Here is a 17,101-nt window from a genome sequence, read left to right as displayed (position 1 = left end):
AGTAAACCTGGAGGGGAGTCTGTGAACGATGGGCAGCACAGGGCGTCCACTGCAGGTCTTTGGGGTGAAAGATGGGAAAATCCTGGAGATGCACTTTTGGGCCCTTTGGGTGTGGAGGGGTCCCAGGAGCAGGGAGAGGACGTTTCTGTTTATCCAACAGGCGCTTCTGCTCCAGAAGCGAAGGGAAAGCAAGGCCATGGTTAATGTCAGCTTCAATCCCAAGCTCAACTCTGCCTGGATCCCAGGCCCAGATCCTCTGGCTCTTCCCTACCTCATTATAACTCCCACCCCACCAAGGCTGCTCAGAAACTTAGTCGGGGTTCTGGATTTGCATCCATTAAAAGGACAGCAGTCCTGGTTCAGTCTCAGAGGTTCCAATGAGAGCAGGTGTCTTTCTACCACGGAGAGAGAATCCCATTCTCCCTGTCCTCCAAGTCCGAGGGCCCATCCCACAGCTTGGCCTCCAAGGAGCGGGAAGCCTGCCTCCCACCCTCCCTCCATCAGACACCAGACCCTCATTTTTCACGCCCCGTGTACCAACAGCTTTTTTCCGGCGGCAAGTCTGCTCCCCAGAGTTTTTCTGCTCCAATCCATCCTTCAAACTGCTGCCAAACATCCTAGCTTAAACACGACTATCGCACACACACTGCCATGCTCAGAAATCCCCCAGGGATCACTACCGCCTCTCTCTCCCTCCGATAAAACTTGGAATCTAGGAATATACCAGAAGCATCCCGCCCTTCCACAGCTTCCCATATCCAGCTGAAGTTACTACTCCTGGTTTCCTCTCATTACCATTCAACTCTTTTTTTTTTTTTTTTTTTTTTTAATCTTTTTAGGGCCGCACCTGCAGCACATGGAAGTCTCCAGCTAGGGTTCAAATCGGAGCTGCAGCTGCTGGCCTACGCCACAGCCAGAGCAATGCCAGATCCTTAACCCACTGAGCAAGGCCAGGGATCAAACCCACAACCTTACAGACACTATGTTGGGCTCTTAACCTGCTGAGCCACAACAGGAACTCCCTCCATTTCTTAATCATCCCACTTCTAAGCCAACACTCCTGCTAATTTCCACCCCAGGAAGACAGACCCTCCGAGCTCCCCTCCACAGTTCAGAGGCATCTTTCAAGAACAAGCATATGTGCACCTCACCCCCTCCGAGAAGGCCCTCTTGACTGACTCCTCCCCAGTTACTCCTGTTACTTACATGCTCCCAATATTGTGCATGAAACGACAATTTTGTTGATAGCCCCAAGTACCACGCCTTCCATCTCGAGTCTGTTGTTTTACCCGTGAAGACCTTGTCTCTCCAATTAAAATGCCAATTTCGCAGAGACACAGGCTAAGCCTCCATCTAGCTTCTACCCTCCAGAGATGCCCCCACCCATGCAGTGGGCACGGCAACCCTGGGCCACGGACAAGCTGGACGAGCTCTCACCCAGATTGGAGATCCAGAGCCGCTGGGTGATCCACTGCAGGACATCGCTTCCTGCAAAGCAGAAGGATTTGGTCACCGTCGGAGCCTCCTCACCCATCCCCCACCCCCACGCCCTCCTCCACGCTGCTGCCCCGATCCCCTGATTGGAGGGGATCTCGTCCCTCTTCTGCTCACAACCTTCAGGGACTCCCTTCCACCCCACCCCCCAGCGATGTTCCGTCCAAACCCTGCAGCCTGGCATTCGGGGCCCTCCATGATCGGACGCCAGCCAGGTTTCCAGCCTAACCTCCCCTACACGCCTTCAGCCTTTACCGCTTGGGGTACTTCTATTCTTACCATCAGTGGTGCACAGACTGTCAGCCATCAAGTAGGAAGCTAACCAAGTCTTAATGAAAAGCAAAACAAAAAAAAACAGACCCAAAGCAAGCTGTCCGTGGAGACAGGACACACGGAGGAAATCAGAGCCAGGGATGGGCGGAGAAGTGGGGGGAGCGGCACTGGTTCTCTGTACCTCCAAGTTCCCAGACAGAACTCTGAGGAGTCAAGAAGATCCAAACTTGGCCGTCAAGGTACTTTTGTTAGAGCAGAAGGATAGGACATAGCCTAGGGACTCTGCAGGGGGATTTATAACGTCAGACAATGGACCGCGGGCCCTCTCGCGCGGGGCCCCGCGAGTCCCAGCCGCTGGCCCGGGAGCAACGCAGACTGAAGACTGGTGTGGAACAAAACAGAAGGGCGGATGAGGAGGAGATGAGGAGGGAACGGGCAGCCGTCTCGCCCACACCACGAAGATTCAGATTTGTCTAAGGGCCAAGGCAGGCCAAGTTCCACCACCACGGCCAGAGCTGCGGCAGGCCCTCAAGGAAATGGGGCACCACCTCCTGGACCTGGGCCCTCAGGCCCTTCAAGCAGGACATGCTCCTTGCAGGAAGCGGACAGCAGCATCTCAGAAGAAAGCCGGCCTCTTCTACAACCAAGGACCCCAACTGGGATGCCGTCTTGCAAATGCCAACGACCACATTCTCCAGCAACTCCAGCCTGCTTTACAAAGGCCAAGCTGAGGGGCCTGCCCACATGCACACCGGCCCACAAAACACACCAAGGGGGAGGGTCAGGGTCCGAGACCCCACTGCCTGTGTCCTAGTAGCTGGACTCTTGCAAACGACACTTCCTCCCTCAGAGATGGTGAAGGGGCATTTCTTCCGCTGCCCTCCAGGGAGGACTCTCTGGCCTTTGTCACCTGCTCACGTCAAGGCAGAGGACAGACAACCTGTGACTCTTCCTCCCCACACGTGCCCGGGGCACATCCAGCCATCAGCTCACAGTGCCCCCATGCCCACCCCAGCTGCCTTCAGTGGGGCCTCTGTTGCTCTTGGCTTTATTCAGCCATGGTTCGCTCTTCAAAAGCACAATTCTTCATCTAAAATCCTACTTAAAATCCTAGGACTTGGTGTTTCGGACCTTCCACCCCAAGTCTCTACACAGCGGCGTGCAGACCAAGAAAGAGAGCGGCGGGCAGCCAGCAGCCCAATCAGCACTGCCCGCAAGGAGCCCGGGGCCTTCTCATCTGCTCCACTGCCTCCCGAAGCAGAGCCCATGAGCTTAGGGGGCCGTCGGTGGGTATGTCCACCAAGCGATCTGTGCAGACAGTACAAACGGGCCACTTCAGGCTCCCATGTCAGCCGCCATCGTCCCCAGGTCCCTGGTCCCCTGCCATCTGAGGAATCAGGCGGCAATGATCCAATTTGCTTTTAGCGCTGAGGCTGCTGGCCAGGGCTCCTCCGGAGTTCCATTCTGACTGCAGCTGGAATTCAGAGGTGCATGAGAAATTGGGGCAGCCCCGCCCAAATCCAGGGCCAAGTGGCTCATGTGCAAGGACGAAAAGGAGTCCACACACCTGGTGAGCTGCACCATGTACAACTAAGAAGAGCAGCTCACACACCTGGGCAGTGGGGCAGAGTGTGGCCTCTGGAGCCGTGCAGCTGGGCGACTGCAAATCCAGGTTCGGCCTTTCACGCTGGGTTCAGTGACATGGGGACGAGCTGCTAGAACTCGTTCTGTCTCCGTGTCCCCTTCTGCGGGAAGGGGACGGATGGTCCCATCTTTCCCTACACTCACTCTGGGTGACGTAGTGTGGGAAACTGCCGGCAGCCGGCCCCCAACGAGCACCACTGCGTGCTGGCCACGTGCACAGTACCATCTCATCCGATTCCCGCGGTCATGCCTTTAGGCAGGGGTCGCCGGTGCTGCTTCTAAAACAAGAGCTTTGGAGTTCCCATCGTGGGGCAGTGGTCAAGAATCCGACTAGGAACCATGAGGTGGTGGGTTCGATCCCTGGCCTTGCTCAGTGGGTTAAGGATCCAGTGTTGCCAAGAGCTGTGGGGTAGGTCGCAGACGCGGCTCAGATCCTGTGTTGCTGTGGCTGTGGCGTAGGCCAGCGGCTACAGCTCCGATTTGACCCCCAGCCTGGGAACCTCCATATGCCGCAGGAGCGGCCCAAGAAATGGCAAAAAATAAATAATAATAAAAAAAATAAAACAAGAGCATTTAGACTAGGGCTACACAGCTTTAAAAAAAAAAAATATATATATATATATATATATATATATATATATATATATATATATATATATCCAAAGGACTTGATCCTGGGGTGTCTGGTTCAATATCAGATGCCCTCTGGATGATTCTAGACCAGGACTGATTTCCACCTTCCATAAACCTGTATTAAACTTCCACCTCAACCCACGGCTGTGCTAAGCACTGGGTACACAGAGGAGCCAGACGAGACAGCTCCCCTCGAGGGTGGCCCAGTCCAGTGGCCGATTCAAGCCAGATTGAATGACAACCAGAGGCAGAGAAGGGACAGGGTCCAGGATGCCTTCAGGAGGGACTGTCACAGCAGCATCTTAAATGCCGCAGCAGAGTAGAGACACCCTGCGAACTCTGCCTATCGGCCCCTGCTCTCTGGGGGTCCAGGCTACTCCAGTTCCTGGCGTTTCCCAAGCCCATCAGAGCTGCCTTGTCTTCTGTGAGCCACCCTGTCGCCTTCTGATCAATTCCCCTGTTGCTCTCACCAGCCAGAGCTGGTCTTCTGCTGCATTCACGGAGGAAGCCCGAGCTGGTGGAGGCACTTCTCCATTCAGGCAGTCAGAAAGGGAAATGGGACACGGCCGGCCAGCCTGCCTCTGCAAAGACTCTGGCACCTTGAGTGAAAAATACTCAGGTCACCATGGGGTCGAGAGGAAGGGTTCACAGGGGACACGGCACGACGGCGAGTCCCAGGCTCCTTGTGCTCTGAGAAGTCGCCTGCTTCTGCAGACAATATGCCTCAGCAGGAAACAGACTCTTTTTTTTTTTTTTTTTTTTTGTCTTTTTGCTATTTCTTGGGCCGCTCCCGCGGCATATGGAGGTTCCCAGGCTAGGGGTCTAATTGGAACTGTAGCCACCGGCCTACACCACAGCCGCAGCAACGCGGGATCCGAGCCGCGTCTGCAACCTACACCACAGCTCACGGAAACGCCGGATCGTTAACCCACTGAGCAAGGGCAGGGACCGAACCCGCAACCTCATGGTTCCTAGTCGGGTTCGTTAACCACTGCGCCACGATGGGAACTCCAGGAAACAGACTCTTTACTGCCAACCCAGAATCACAAAACATATACAACACGCTGATCAAAATGCATTCTTATTTGGGGGCCCGGCCCCTTCCGCCTATCTTTACATGATGCCCTTCCTCCCACACCCGGAGAAAGGAGACCACGGTGCCACCCCTTTGGGGGAGTTAAAAAAGTGTCTGAATATGAAATTAGAAGACAGGGAGAGATGGAGCAAACAAAGCCCCAATTTTTTTTTTTTTCCTGCTACTTGATTTGATGAAAACAAAGCAAACATGACAAATAAAAAAAACAACAGTAAGTGTTTTTAAAATGACCTCCTGCGAGGAATGGATTCACAAGGCGACCTACCGAATTCTTTTCTCTTTTCTTTCTGACTCCCTCCTCAGGAGGACCCTGTGGTCCAGGAATCAGCAAGGAGCAGTAAGTATTTTTGGCTTTGTGGACCACAATATGGTCTCTGCACAACCACTGAACTCTGCCACTGCCGTGTAAAAGCGGCCACAGACATTACGTAAATGTATCTGTGCCAATAAAACTTTATTCACAAGAACAGAACACAGGCCACACTTGGCCAAAGAGCTGTAAGTCTACCAACCCCCCTGGGTGTGGTCTGTTTCAGGCCAAGGACGAAATCCTAAGCTACGTTACCCGTCATGGCGTGAGGGATGCTGGCGACGGAAATCTTCTGGTTCTGCACTCGGACCCCCGTCTCTGGGTCCTGCATGTCCTTCACGAGGGCTTCAATCTGCAACACAGAACAGCAAAAGCTGGACCAGAACCACTGCCGAGGCTGAGGGAGGCCCTTTCCGCAGCACGCAGGGAGCAGAAGATGCACAGGGAAACAGCGGGCACATCCAGCCAGGAGCCCACCGCCTAGCTGGGTGGCTGTCACACAATGGAGCAAAGGCCCTGCAGGAGGACGACCCCCTCAGCCTGTTCTCAGCCGAGCAGCCAGAGGAAGACTTTCCGTTAGTTTAGGGGGTGTCTCTCCTCTGCTGGGAACCCTGAGAGAGCCATTCCACTCAGTCAGGGGCAGAGCTCTCCTACGGGTCGTCATGGTGGCTGGGAGCCCCTTCCCACCTGACTCTTCCTCTATCGCTGCCAAACCAGCCCCCACCCCCACCCCGACCCAGGTACACAGGCCCCACCTGGCTGCCCCCAGGGTGCCCAGCCCCAGCCTCAGGGCCCCTGCTCTGGCCACTCCCCAGCTGATGGGTTCCCTCACCTCCCTCCTCTTCTAACAGTGTCAGGAGGCAGCCCCACCCCTGCCATCCCACTTAGTGCTGCAGCCCTGAACTCCACCCTGGCATGCCTGGTCCCTTCCCTTCTTCCATAGCCCTCTGCTTTCAACATACAAAAATAGTGGATCTGCTTATCATAATGTTTACCCTGTGTCTCCCTTACTGCTAGAAAGTAAGTTCTTTCCGGGCAAATCTTTTGTCTGTTCTGTTCGCTGCTGGATTCTGACTGCCTGAACAGGGCCTGGTGCACGGACAGTACCCGGGAAACGACTGGGGCAGGAGTCAATACATAGATGAAGGCAGTGGCAGGGAGGATGATGAGAAGCGGTGGCTTTTAGAGCCCTGGTTCTAACTCGAGGTAACGGGATTCGCTCTACTTGCAAGTGGCTGACCGGTTCGGTAAGGGCAGCTAAGAATAGCGGCAAAGTTTACGACTTATGTGAAGGAGTTGCCAGTCACCAAAATAGAAAATTCAAAAACAGGAGCACTTTCTAAGAGCACATGTTTCTGTTTGGGGGGATGCTGATGATGAAGGGCTGCTGAGAGAGCTACTGCTGGAAGGTGACGGCAAGTGAATGGCATAAGTTCAAAGGACACAAGGGTCAGAGATGTGAACCTGATTTGTGAATGGGACAAGAGAGTTGAAACCAAAGAGAATCAAGGAGCTGTCCAGGGAGGCTTGAACAGCAGAAGACATCCACAAGGTCAGCCTTGTGTCTTTACACCATTTTTTTTAATGTCGATGACAAAAATATTTTTCCACTTGAAAAAAAATTAAACGTGAGTAAAATCAACTGAAGAATTTTTTTTTTTCTTTTTAGGGCCACACCTGCAGCTTATGGAAGTTCCTGGTGTGGGGTCAAATTGGAGTTGCAGCTGCCAGCCTACGCCACAGCCACAGTAACACCAGATCTGAGCTGCATCTGTGACCTACAACACAGCTCACGGCAACACCAGATCCTTAACCCACTGAGCGAGGCCAGGGATCAAAACCGCGTCCTCAGAGACAATGTTGGGTCCTTAACCTGCTAAGCCACAGCAGGAACTCCATAAAGGATGTTTTGAAACAAACTGGGTGGGTTGGCACAATTTTTTAAAAAATCAACCCAAGGAGCTTCCTGGTGGCTCAATGGGTTAAGGATCCAGTGTTGTCACTGCTGTGGCTCGGGTCACTGCCATGGTTCTCAATTCAATCCCTCAACCGGGAACTTCTGCATGCCATGGGCATGGACCAAAAAACACAGAATAGGAACAAGTAAGTGGGAACAAAGACCTTTCCCATCCTCCTCCGGTGGGGACGCCCTCTCTGGAGGTCAAGGCAGCTGCACACAGCTGGACCCATCACCCCTCAAACCCAACCTGATCACATTCCAACCGCGTTACAAAGCAACGCTTCCCTGGTTTAACTACCTTGGTGACGTCATCATTATTCTCCTGCTACTTAAAAAAAAGAACACTCCCTCACACCGCACAGCCCCTTACCATTTCCAAAGTCCTTTTAGAGTTTGCATGGGCTGTGCCTCAAAGGAAAGGAACTCACAGTCCTCACAGCCTCACAGCCCCCCCTTCCCCCCTAACCGCAGGAGTCCACACGACCTCTCTGAATCGCCTTCCTCCTCCATAAAATGATAGCACGTGCACAGCGGAGAGCGTTCTGTTATGTCTCCAAATCTAAGTAACTGTGTAAAGATGCTTTGTAAGGACAGACATATGAAGATACCGAAAGACAGATAAGCATAAAGATACATACTTTATAAGGCGAGATATTTGCTAGTGGTTGTGGTTAGAACCATTAATATCAGTAGTGTTTGTACAACTGGTGCATCTTTAAAATTTTACATTTTAAAAGAAAGAAAGAAAGAAAATGTTACATCCTTACAACTAGTACCTCTTTAAAAGTTTCCATTAGATGCCTAGGAGTAAAAATCCTGCTCTGCTAACCATCCAAATACAGGTATTTACTGAGCACATCTTAGGTGTCCAGCCCTGCGGAGGATACGAGGTCAAAGACAGCCTCCCAGTCCTCAGAGAGTTGGGAAGACGTGTTTATGAAGATTTTTTAATGAACTAAGATAAACACTAGGGATCTGGGTGCAAAAAAAGTTCAGTTCAAATCCCACTCCAACGAGTAATCGAGGCAAATCGCTCAACTTCTCTCAGAGCCAGCCCTCTGTAAGAGAGAGATGACAACAGTACCTACGTCATCAGAGGGCTGTCCTGAAAATTAAACAAGATTAAGCATTAAAGCAATTAGTACTGGATTATGCGCAAAGTATTTATTAGACAGCAACTGCCGATTGAATTAGGCTCCAAAGAACAGGGAAGGAGCAGATTCGAATAAGAGCCAGGAGAAGAGGGCAGCTGAGGTGATCCCCCAAAGAGCGTGCACAGAGGATGAGAACGACTTTCTCAGAAGGTGGCTGTACCCCAAGGGAGGGATGGTGTGAGGAGCCCCGCGCTTTTCTACGCAGGAAAGAGGAAGAGTGAACTCTGGTGCACTGTTGGCAGGAATGCAAAGCGGTGTCTGCTGGGTCCCCTCCAAAATTAAAAGAGAGGAAGTTCCTGTTGTGGTTCCATGGGTTAAGAACTCAACTTGTCTTTGTGAGGTTGCAGGTTCAATCCCCGGCCTTGCTCAGTGGCCTAAGGATCCAGAGTTGCTCTAAGCTGCAGCATAGGTCACAGATGCGGCTCAGAGCTGGTGTTGCCCTGGCTGTGGCAGAGGCTCCAGTTGAAGCTCCAATTCAACCCCTGGCCTGGGAGTTTAAATATGCTGCAGGTGCAGCTGTAAAAAGGAAAACAAATTAAAAATTTTTAAATGCAATAAAATAGGCTAACTCATAGAATCGGAGTGGAAGGGTGGTTGCTAGGGGCTGGGAGGGGGAGATGGGGAGCTGCTAATCAGGAGGCATAAGGTTACAGCCAAGAAGAGGAATTAAGTTCTAGAAATCTGCCCTGTAATATTATTTCTAGAGTTAACATTGACACTGTTTGCACACTTAAAAAAAATTAAGAGGGTAGATGCCCAAGCAAAGTGTTCTTAACATAATAAAACAGAATTTTTTTAAAAGAGGGAGACAGCGGCCCATCTCACTGGAGGTAAAAGGACATGCACTGGAGGTGAAAGGTCATGTAAGGGAACCTCGAATGAGAAAAACTCTACCTGCCCCCTCCCACTCAGCCGGCTCCCAAAGCTGGAAGGCTCCCACTTTCCCAAGGCAGGAAGGAGTGTGGACAGACAATGTCCTAAGTCAGCCCCAAGGGCTGGGATGTCCTATTTCCATCTGTTGCTAAACCAGCATTTGCAGCAGAACCACAATTCTGAGAAACGGCCAAGATCTGGGGCAAGGTCAAGGCTGCTCCGGGCACAGCGCCCAGCACTCAGACTGGCTGGGGCCCTAGCGGCGCCCAGGGCTCCGCGTGCAGGACCGACCATGAGCTGTGTCTGCACGGACGCTTTCTTGGCTCACAGAAGTGGTTCAGCTGAGCAGCTCAAAGCAGAGAGAGGGGAGGAGGGTCCTGGGGAGGCTGGAAGGTGGCCCCGCATCTCAGGAACACGATCGGGAACAGAGAAGCCAGATGCTGCAGGAGCCGCTTTTTCTGGATTTCTCAACTGAGAGTCTCAGATTTTCATTGGACATGAGAATTGCTTGCCTTTCCTTCTTTTCTTTTTTTTTAAATGTATAGAACGAATCAGAGCTTTACTTTTTTATTTTTAATTTTTTTTATTATAGTTGATTTACAATGTTGTCAATTTCTGCTGTACAGCAAAGTCGCCGAGTCGTACACACACACATATACATACACATTCTTTTTCTCACACTACCTCCATTACGTTCGATCACAAGTGACTGGCTCGAGTTCCCTGTGCTGTACAGCAGGACCCCACTGCTTACCCATTCTAGATGAAATACTTAGCGCTTGCCTTTCTGATGTGAGAGCCCAGGCCTCCCTTCTCCCAACCGTCCGAGCAAAGTCTCCATTTATTCAAAAACTTGTATGAGATGAAACAGCAGCCTTTCATGGATTCAGGAGGCCCATAGATTGAAGAAGAGACAGAAACCGCCCCCTTAGGAGTTAGGAACTTGAGATTCTCCCAGAGAAAGTCAGAGGATTTGATTCCCTCTCTTTGCATTAAAAAAAAAAAAAAATTTTTTTTGAGTTACAGAGGGTTTGAAAATAACCTTTCAGAGGAGGAATAATGAGAGTTATTTTAAAAACACAATGAGGGGAGTCAGATCTCTTTCTGGCAGGTGTGTCACCCTCTGCAGAAGGGAAGGGCTGGTGGGAGGAGGGAACTTTACAGGGACCTTGGGAACCGTTTGGAGGAGGCGTTCGCCCCTTTGGGCTCCGGATCCACTTTCCTCGGACCTTTGCTCGTGTAAATTCCCCTGAGGGGTCTCCTCAGTCACCCAACAAGGAAACCACAGAAACCACAGGACTCTGGCCCGTGGCCTTGTCTCCAAGAGATGGTTCTGGGCTGACTGCCGCCCCAGCCCTCAAGTTCACAGGTTAGAGTCCTAACCACACACACACACACATACACACACACACACACACACACACGCACGCACACGGCCCTGGACCTCAGAACGCAATTGGATTTGCAGTTAAAATGGGGTCATGGGCAGGAGAGGGGGGCTTTGACACGATGACTGGATGGCCTTTGAGGAAGAGGCATGCATGACACAGACACACATGGAAGGAGGACACACGAGGGCACAGGAAGGAGACGGCCGTCTGCAGGCCGTGGAGAGACGCCACCGAGAAGCCAGCCCTGCGCGTACCTCGGCCGGGGACCTCGGGCATCCAGAGCTGGGAGGACGCGAGCTCCAGCCATGCGATCCCCAGCCTGCAGGGCGCTGTCGCAGCAGCCGGACCACGCGGATCCGGACTCCAGGGCAAGGCCCCTTCGCACATCACACAGGGGAGGTGCCCCGGCGAGTGAGGAGCCCTGGCCTCTCCCACAGCCTCCTCCTCGGGCCTGGGTGTCCCTCCAGAGATGAGGGAGGGCATGCCATCCCCACCCCGAATGGCAGAGCACCCCCCCCAAGACTCAGCTCCACGGCCCCCCACCCCTGCCCAAGGAGCCACTCCTGTTCCCCGGGCAGCCCAAGGACAGTGGGGTCACCAGGTCGCACTGGACCCCAGGTGACCCCGAGTTGTGGGCAGATGGGGGTGTCAGATCCAACGTGCTGCGGGGTGACTGAGGGCATGTCAGGGAACCCTGATGTCACGAAGGAGCAGAAACAGGGGTTTTGAAGGCCTCGACGTCGCCCACCCTCCCCGCCCACGCAGCTCCTTGCCTAAGGAGCTGTCACTCACTGTGCAAGATCTCTGGGTTGGAATTTTCCTTTGAGCCAGAGAAAGTTCCCGGGGGAGTTATAATAATGAGTACTTTTCTGAACAAGCATGGGGAAAGTGACCCGGTACCAGGAGCCAAAGGGTGGTTTTGCAAACAGAGGAGAAGAGGCCGTCCACACAGCGGCCAGCCAGCCCCGAGCCATCTCTTCCTGATGCCTCGTGGACGCTCGGGAGCAGCACACACACACGCCCTGATCGGTGCTTCGCCGTCTCTCCCCAACACCTTGTCTTCCTGCCCTGGCCCAAAGCCCAGGAAGCACCCTTCATGACCCTGGCCAGTGGTGGCCAACTTCTGCGGACTCTGCGTTTGTCTGTGACGTGTCTCCTACCTGCCCACTAAGTCCTGCCTCAGTGGAACATCTAACCCCCATCCTGGACCATCACGTTCTGCCCGCTGGCCTCTGCCTCCCGCCGGGCACCTCTCCAGCCTCCAGGGCACCCTCCAGCAGCGGCACTATTGACATTTGAGACTAGCCCCTGTGGTGGGGCTGCACCTGTGCTTGGTAGGTGTCCAGCAGCATCCCCGCCTCTCCCGGCTGGATGCCAGGAGCATCACCCTCCCCAGCTGTGACAACCCAAAAGGTCTCCAGAAGCCGCCACATGTCCCAGGGGCTGGCCTCTGGGCTGTAAATTCAAATCACCTGGGGAGCTTCAAAAACAAAACAAAACAAAACAACACAGCAGTGTTTGGGTTCCACCCGACCTAACTACCTACGTATCTCTTAAGAAAATCAGAAACTCTAAGGATGGAGACTTGAAAGCAATACTTTTTTTAAGGGCAGCCACGGTAGAGAGGCACTGCTACCTACCCTGTTAGGTAAGGTCAGAATCATCTGTCAGAATCATTTTTCTTTTTTTTTTTTTTTTTTTTTTTTTGTCTTTTTGCTATTTCTTGGGCCGCTCCCGCGGCATATGGAGGTTCCCAGGCTAGGGGTCAAATCGGAGCTGTAGCCACCGGCCTACGCCAGAGCCACAGCAACGCAGGATCTGAGCCGCGTCTGCAACCTACACCACAGCTCATGGCAACGCCGGATCGTTAACCCATTGAGCAAGGGCAGGGATCGAGCCCGCAACCTCATGGTTCCTAGTCGGATTCGTTAACCACTGCGCCACGACGGGAACTCCAGAATCATTTTTCTAACACGGAAACCAACTCATTTCATCTGTCCCTGGTTGTAAAACATCAAACAGCTTCTCACTGAAACAGAAAGCACCAAACCCCCTCTCAAGATGTGCGAGGCCCCCCAGCTCTGGGCCCCTCTTCACTACCAGTCTGTCCAGCATGGAGTCCCTGCCACCCCACCCCACCCAGCTACCCCAACCCCTGCGGGCTCTCCCACAGCACCGCGCTATTCCACACGTCGGAGTCCTGCCTTGCCCAAAATGTCACTCCTCTTCCCATCCTCCTGGCGAAAAAAACAAAGAAAAACTACTACTTTTTCACACTTCAACTCAGTTCCAACTACCCCTTGTGAAGCAGGTGGATTCCAGGTAGGACTGGCCACTTCCCACTTTGGGGTTATAGATACAGAGATAGATAGATAGATAGATAGATAGATAGAGAGAGAGAGAGAGAGAGATGGATAGATGGATAGATAGATGGATAGACAGATAGACAGGTAGATGGCAGAAAGATAGATAGATCGATCGATAGATAGATCGATCAATCGATAGATAGATCGATGGATAGATAGGTAGTCAGATAGGTAGATGGCTGAGAGAGGCTGATAGATGGATGAGAGTCCTCTAACAAAGTTTGCCAAGACCTGCAAAATACTCTCCTTATTTATGCAGCTGTCTTTCTCCATTAAACTCTAAGCTCCAGCAAAAAAGAGGCCATGTCTTAATCTCCACAGTGTCCTGAGCACCAGGTGCATAAGTGCACGATTCTGTGTGTGTAGTGAATGTAAGAACAACATAAGCAAAAGAGCCCCTGCCGTGCCCAGGTCTCCTAAGAGGTGTTTCCCCACTCTCTCCCCCAGCAAAAGGAGGTGCCCGATGCCACACAAGAAAGCAAAGGAGTCTGACAGAAGGCGTCTCCACGAGGCACCGAGAAAGTCAATCCCGCAGTGACTCCCAAGGGCAGCAGTGACTGGTACTGGCTGGGATGGAGAGCTGGAAGTCACAGGGGGGATGGGGCCAGCCCAAGGACAAGAGCCCATGGGAGCCATAGGAGGTGGTCCACGGTGTGTCATCACACACACACACACACACACACACACACACTTAGCACATGCTGTTCTCTCTGCCTGGAACATCCTCCTCATTCTTGCGGCCTAGAACCCGAATTTACCCTTCAGTTCTCAGCTCTGCATCCCACAGGCACATTAAGCCAGGCCTTTCCATGGCCTCCTCTCCAGCCTACACGGGAGGAAAGCTCATAGCACTGGATCACATTTGACGACAGACGGTGGTCAGTCTTGTGTTTTTCCTGATTCCACCACTTAGCGCCAGGACTGGGGCGAGGGGGCTTCCGCTCTCTGAGCTTCCCTTTCCTGCTCTGTAAAATGCATCTGTCCTGTGGAATAGAGGAGATTATGCATGTAAAGCCCCCACTGGGGACACAGCATACTTCATAAACATTCATTGAGTGGTGGGTAACATTTGCACCGAGTCCACATTCCTTTGGCTGGGGTCCTTCCCCCGAAGGCTGAGAATCTAGTTCAGCTGGTTCATTGTTAAGAAGCTCCTGGAGGAGTTCCCTGGGGGCTCAGCGGGTGAAGGATCCAGTACTGTCACTGCCATGGCACAAGTTCAATCCCTGGCCCAGGAACTTCTGCATGCCACAGGTATGGCCAAAAAAAAAGAACCTCCTGTCATGGGCTTTTGGGACCTGCTCTAAGGAGCACTGTGACCTGACCGAAGACCTGGGAAGCTGGGCCTGGGAGGAGGAGGGACAGGGGCTCGGCTGGCGAGTAAGCAGAGAAAGGGCTTTCCCAGTGGAGGAAACTGAGGCCTGAAAGGGCACAGGGTTCCTGGAAAGGCAAGGTGGTCGTTGAGTCAAGAGCCCACTGAGTGGTTTTGGCTGCTTTGTTCTGGGTCCCTGGAGGGCAGGTGTGGAAGGCGGTGGGAGGTGAAGCCAGAGAGATGGGGGGTGGGAGGCAGGATCCTGAGTGGCCAGGCTGAGAAGGCCGGGCTCATCCTGTGCACATGGGAAGTCAGCGCAGGGTGTCAGGTCGAGGAGATCAGCGCTGGTTTGGGAGAGAAAACCAACGGGCTGATGGATGAAGGGTATGTGGAGGCAGGCAGGCTGGGGAGGAGGGTAGGTTGGGGACCAAGACACCAGTCGGGAAGCCCAGGTAAAGGCAGGAGATCTACCAGGTAACAGCATGAAGGAACAGGATGTCCAAGATTCAAAAACAAACGGAATGTCTCCAGACAATTATCCTCTGAGCCTCTGAGCCAGAGCTACCCTGTCTGGGAGAAGAAGGCAGTGCTGGGAAAAGCCTGGAAGAGGACCGAAGGCTCTCAGGGACTGGGATGAGGCGGTTCCTTCTGCTTGTAGGAGCTGGTGTCTAAGGGTTCTTTCCCCATGAATCAACCCTCTGCCTCTCTGTTTTAGATCTTCTGTCTCTACCACCTGCAATATGCACAAGCTTCTTAAAGCAGGTGGACCACATGTGACCAACTGTCCCAGTGTGCCCAGGACTGGCCAGGATTTAGCACTGAAAGTCTTAGACAAACCAGGACAGTTTTTCACTGACTACACATCTGCTGAGCTCCAGAGGCTCAGGACAGGGCTCTTAGTGTCACAAAGCATTCCGCTAATTCTACTCAAGATACGCCTAAGAAGGTAGACAACGCACTGTGAAAAGTCGCTGTGGATGGGATGGGGGGGAGGGAGGGCGAGTGACCCAGGACCTAATCCTCGGCCGAACTCTTCCCATATTGGTTATTTCAAAAGCCCAGAAGAAAAGAAGCTGCTTCATCCCCAACAGATCACCCCATAAGATGCATTCCACAAGTCCCCGAGATAGACACCCTGTGCCTGGCCACTTGGTCTGAGAAATCCTCTGCCACACAAGGAAACGAGTTCTGACTCGGCTGCCAGCACCAAGACACCTGCAATACACAAGTACACACACCTGAAGGAGGAACCCAGGAGCGTTGGAAGTGGGGTGTCCCTTTATCCCACAGATCACACCATGTTCATGGTCTGTGTGTACATACTCACCACACACACACACACGCTTTAAAATCCTGCAGTTTTGAATCAGAAAAACTACAGCAAAAATGTTCATTGAACATCTGGGTGCCTTAAAACAATCTCAGGAGACTGTCTCAGATCTGACCCAGCCTCGCTGAACTGCTTTCTGGCGCCTCCTCTCCCGAGTAACAGGTTGTTCTCAGCCTCCAGCCGACCATCGCCCCTGGCTTCATATGCTCCACTATAAACAGGTTACAAACAGCCCTAATCAGCATAGTCTTTAAAAGACAGACACGTATCCATACACAGAACAAATAAGTCACTTAATAACATCAAGCAGCACTACTGGACCGCAAGGGATGCCCTCCTCCACTCCTGTCCACAGGCTTGGTCCCACCATCTCTTCTCCGAGTTGGGTCCCTGCGCACCTTCCCCGGCTCAGGCGACAAGACCACGCTCACCTTCTGGAGAAATGCCATCCTCGGCCTGTACTGCTGGCCTTGGTGTCGGATTGTCATCCTGGACCCTGGGTGAATTCACAACCAGGACCCAAGCGAGAGAGAAAAGGGAGAGGCCCCGCGACAGAGAGACGGCGAGGGCGTCCCCGGGCGGCGCGGGGAGCGGGGCGCGGGGCGCGGGGGGCGCGGGCGGGCGGCTGCTGCCTGCGGCGCCCCTTTACTCGCGCGGCTCGCGCCCCCGGGGAAGCAGCCGGGATCCACGCCAGCCAATCAGCGAGCCGCGCCGCCGGCTCCGGAGCGTGCGCTGCGCTTGCGCCCACCTGTCGCCAGGGGGCAGCGTCCGTCTCGGCTGGGACCCCCGGGGAGCTTCAGGTAAGACCTGCGTGTCGGGGACCCGCAAGTGGAAGGATCTGTCCCCGAGAGCGAGCCTTTTAGGCAGGATGGGACTTCTATACAGAAGGGCAGCAAGGCAGCCTCACTAATAAGTGCAGCGGAAAACGCCGGCTTTGCCATGTCATGCCACTAGCCAGTGGGACAGCCTTGGGTGAGTTCCTTAAAATCTCTAGGTCTCAATTTCTTATGTGAAAAGGAAAAGTTAAAAACCGGATAATAATATCCAACAGCAGCGTTGCTCTGTAATTTAATGGGGATGTGTGGGACACCGCACTCGGCCCTCAAGGAATGTTTAGAGGAGAAACAAATCCTATGCGGAATGAGTGAGATGTTGGTTAATGAAAGAAAGGAGGGGAAAAGGATGGGAGAAAAGCTGGAGTCCTGGTTGGGCCAGTGGCGCGATCTGCACAGCTTCTTTGGTCCTTAGTGTTTTTCTCTCTCTGG

At 53.0% G+C, this 17,101-nt stretch overlaps 1 protein-coding gene across 3 annotated transcripts in view; it reads right to left on the bottom strand.

The window, feature by feature from the left end:
* The window catches only part of RGS9 (regulator of G protein signaling 9), a 73,538-nt gene extending 57,015 nt beyond the window's left edge, over positions 1-16,523 (bottom strand). For all 3 annotated transcript variants that reach the window (XR_014820910.1, XM_021066721.2, XM_021066722.2), the window contains exons 1-3: positions 16,268-16,523; positions 5,706-5,802; positions 1,438-1,488 (exon numbers count right to left, since the gene is read on the bottom strand). Coding sequence is in view for 2 of the 3 variants with exons in the window: in XM_021066721.2 (XP_020922380.1) it covers positions 1,438-1,488; positions 5,706-5,802; positions 16,268-16,324 (205 nt within the window). In the remaining variant the exon portion in view is untranslated. The remainder of the gene's footprint in view (positions 1-1,437; positions 1,489-5,705; positions 5,803-16,267) is intronic.
* Between the last annotated feature and the right edge of the window lie 578 nt (positions 16,524-17,101).

This window comes from Sus scrofa, chromosome 12 (assembly GCF_054392235.1).
Source record: "Sus scrofa isolate SSC_HxYL_T2T_F1_AM1 chromosome 12, Sscrofa_HxYL_maternal_Yorkshire_Landrace_v2.0, whole genome shotgun sequence".
Taxonomy (NCBI): Eukaryota; Metazoa; Chordata; class Mammalia; order Artiodactyla; family Suidae; genus Sus; species Sus scrofa.
Note: the sequence above shows the minus strand (reverse complement) of the source record. Positions and strands in the feature narration are given on the sequence as shown.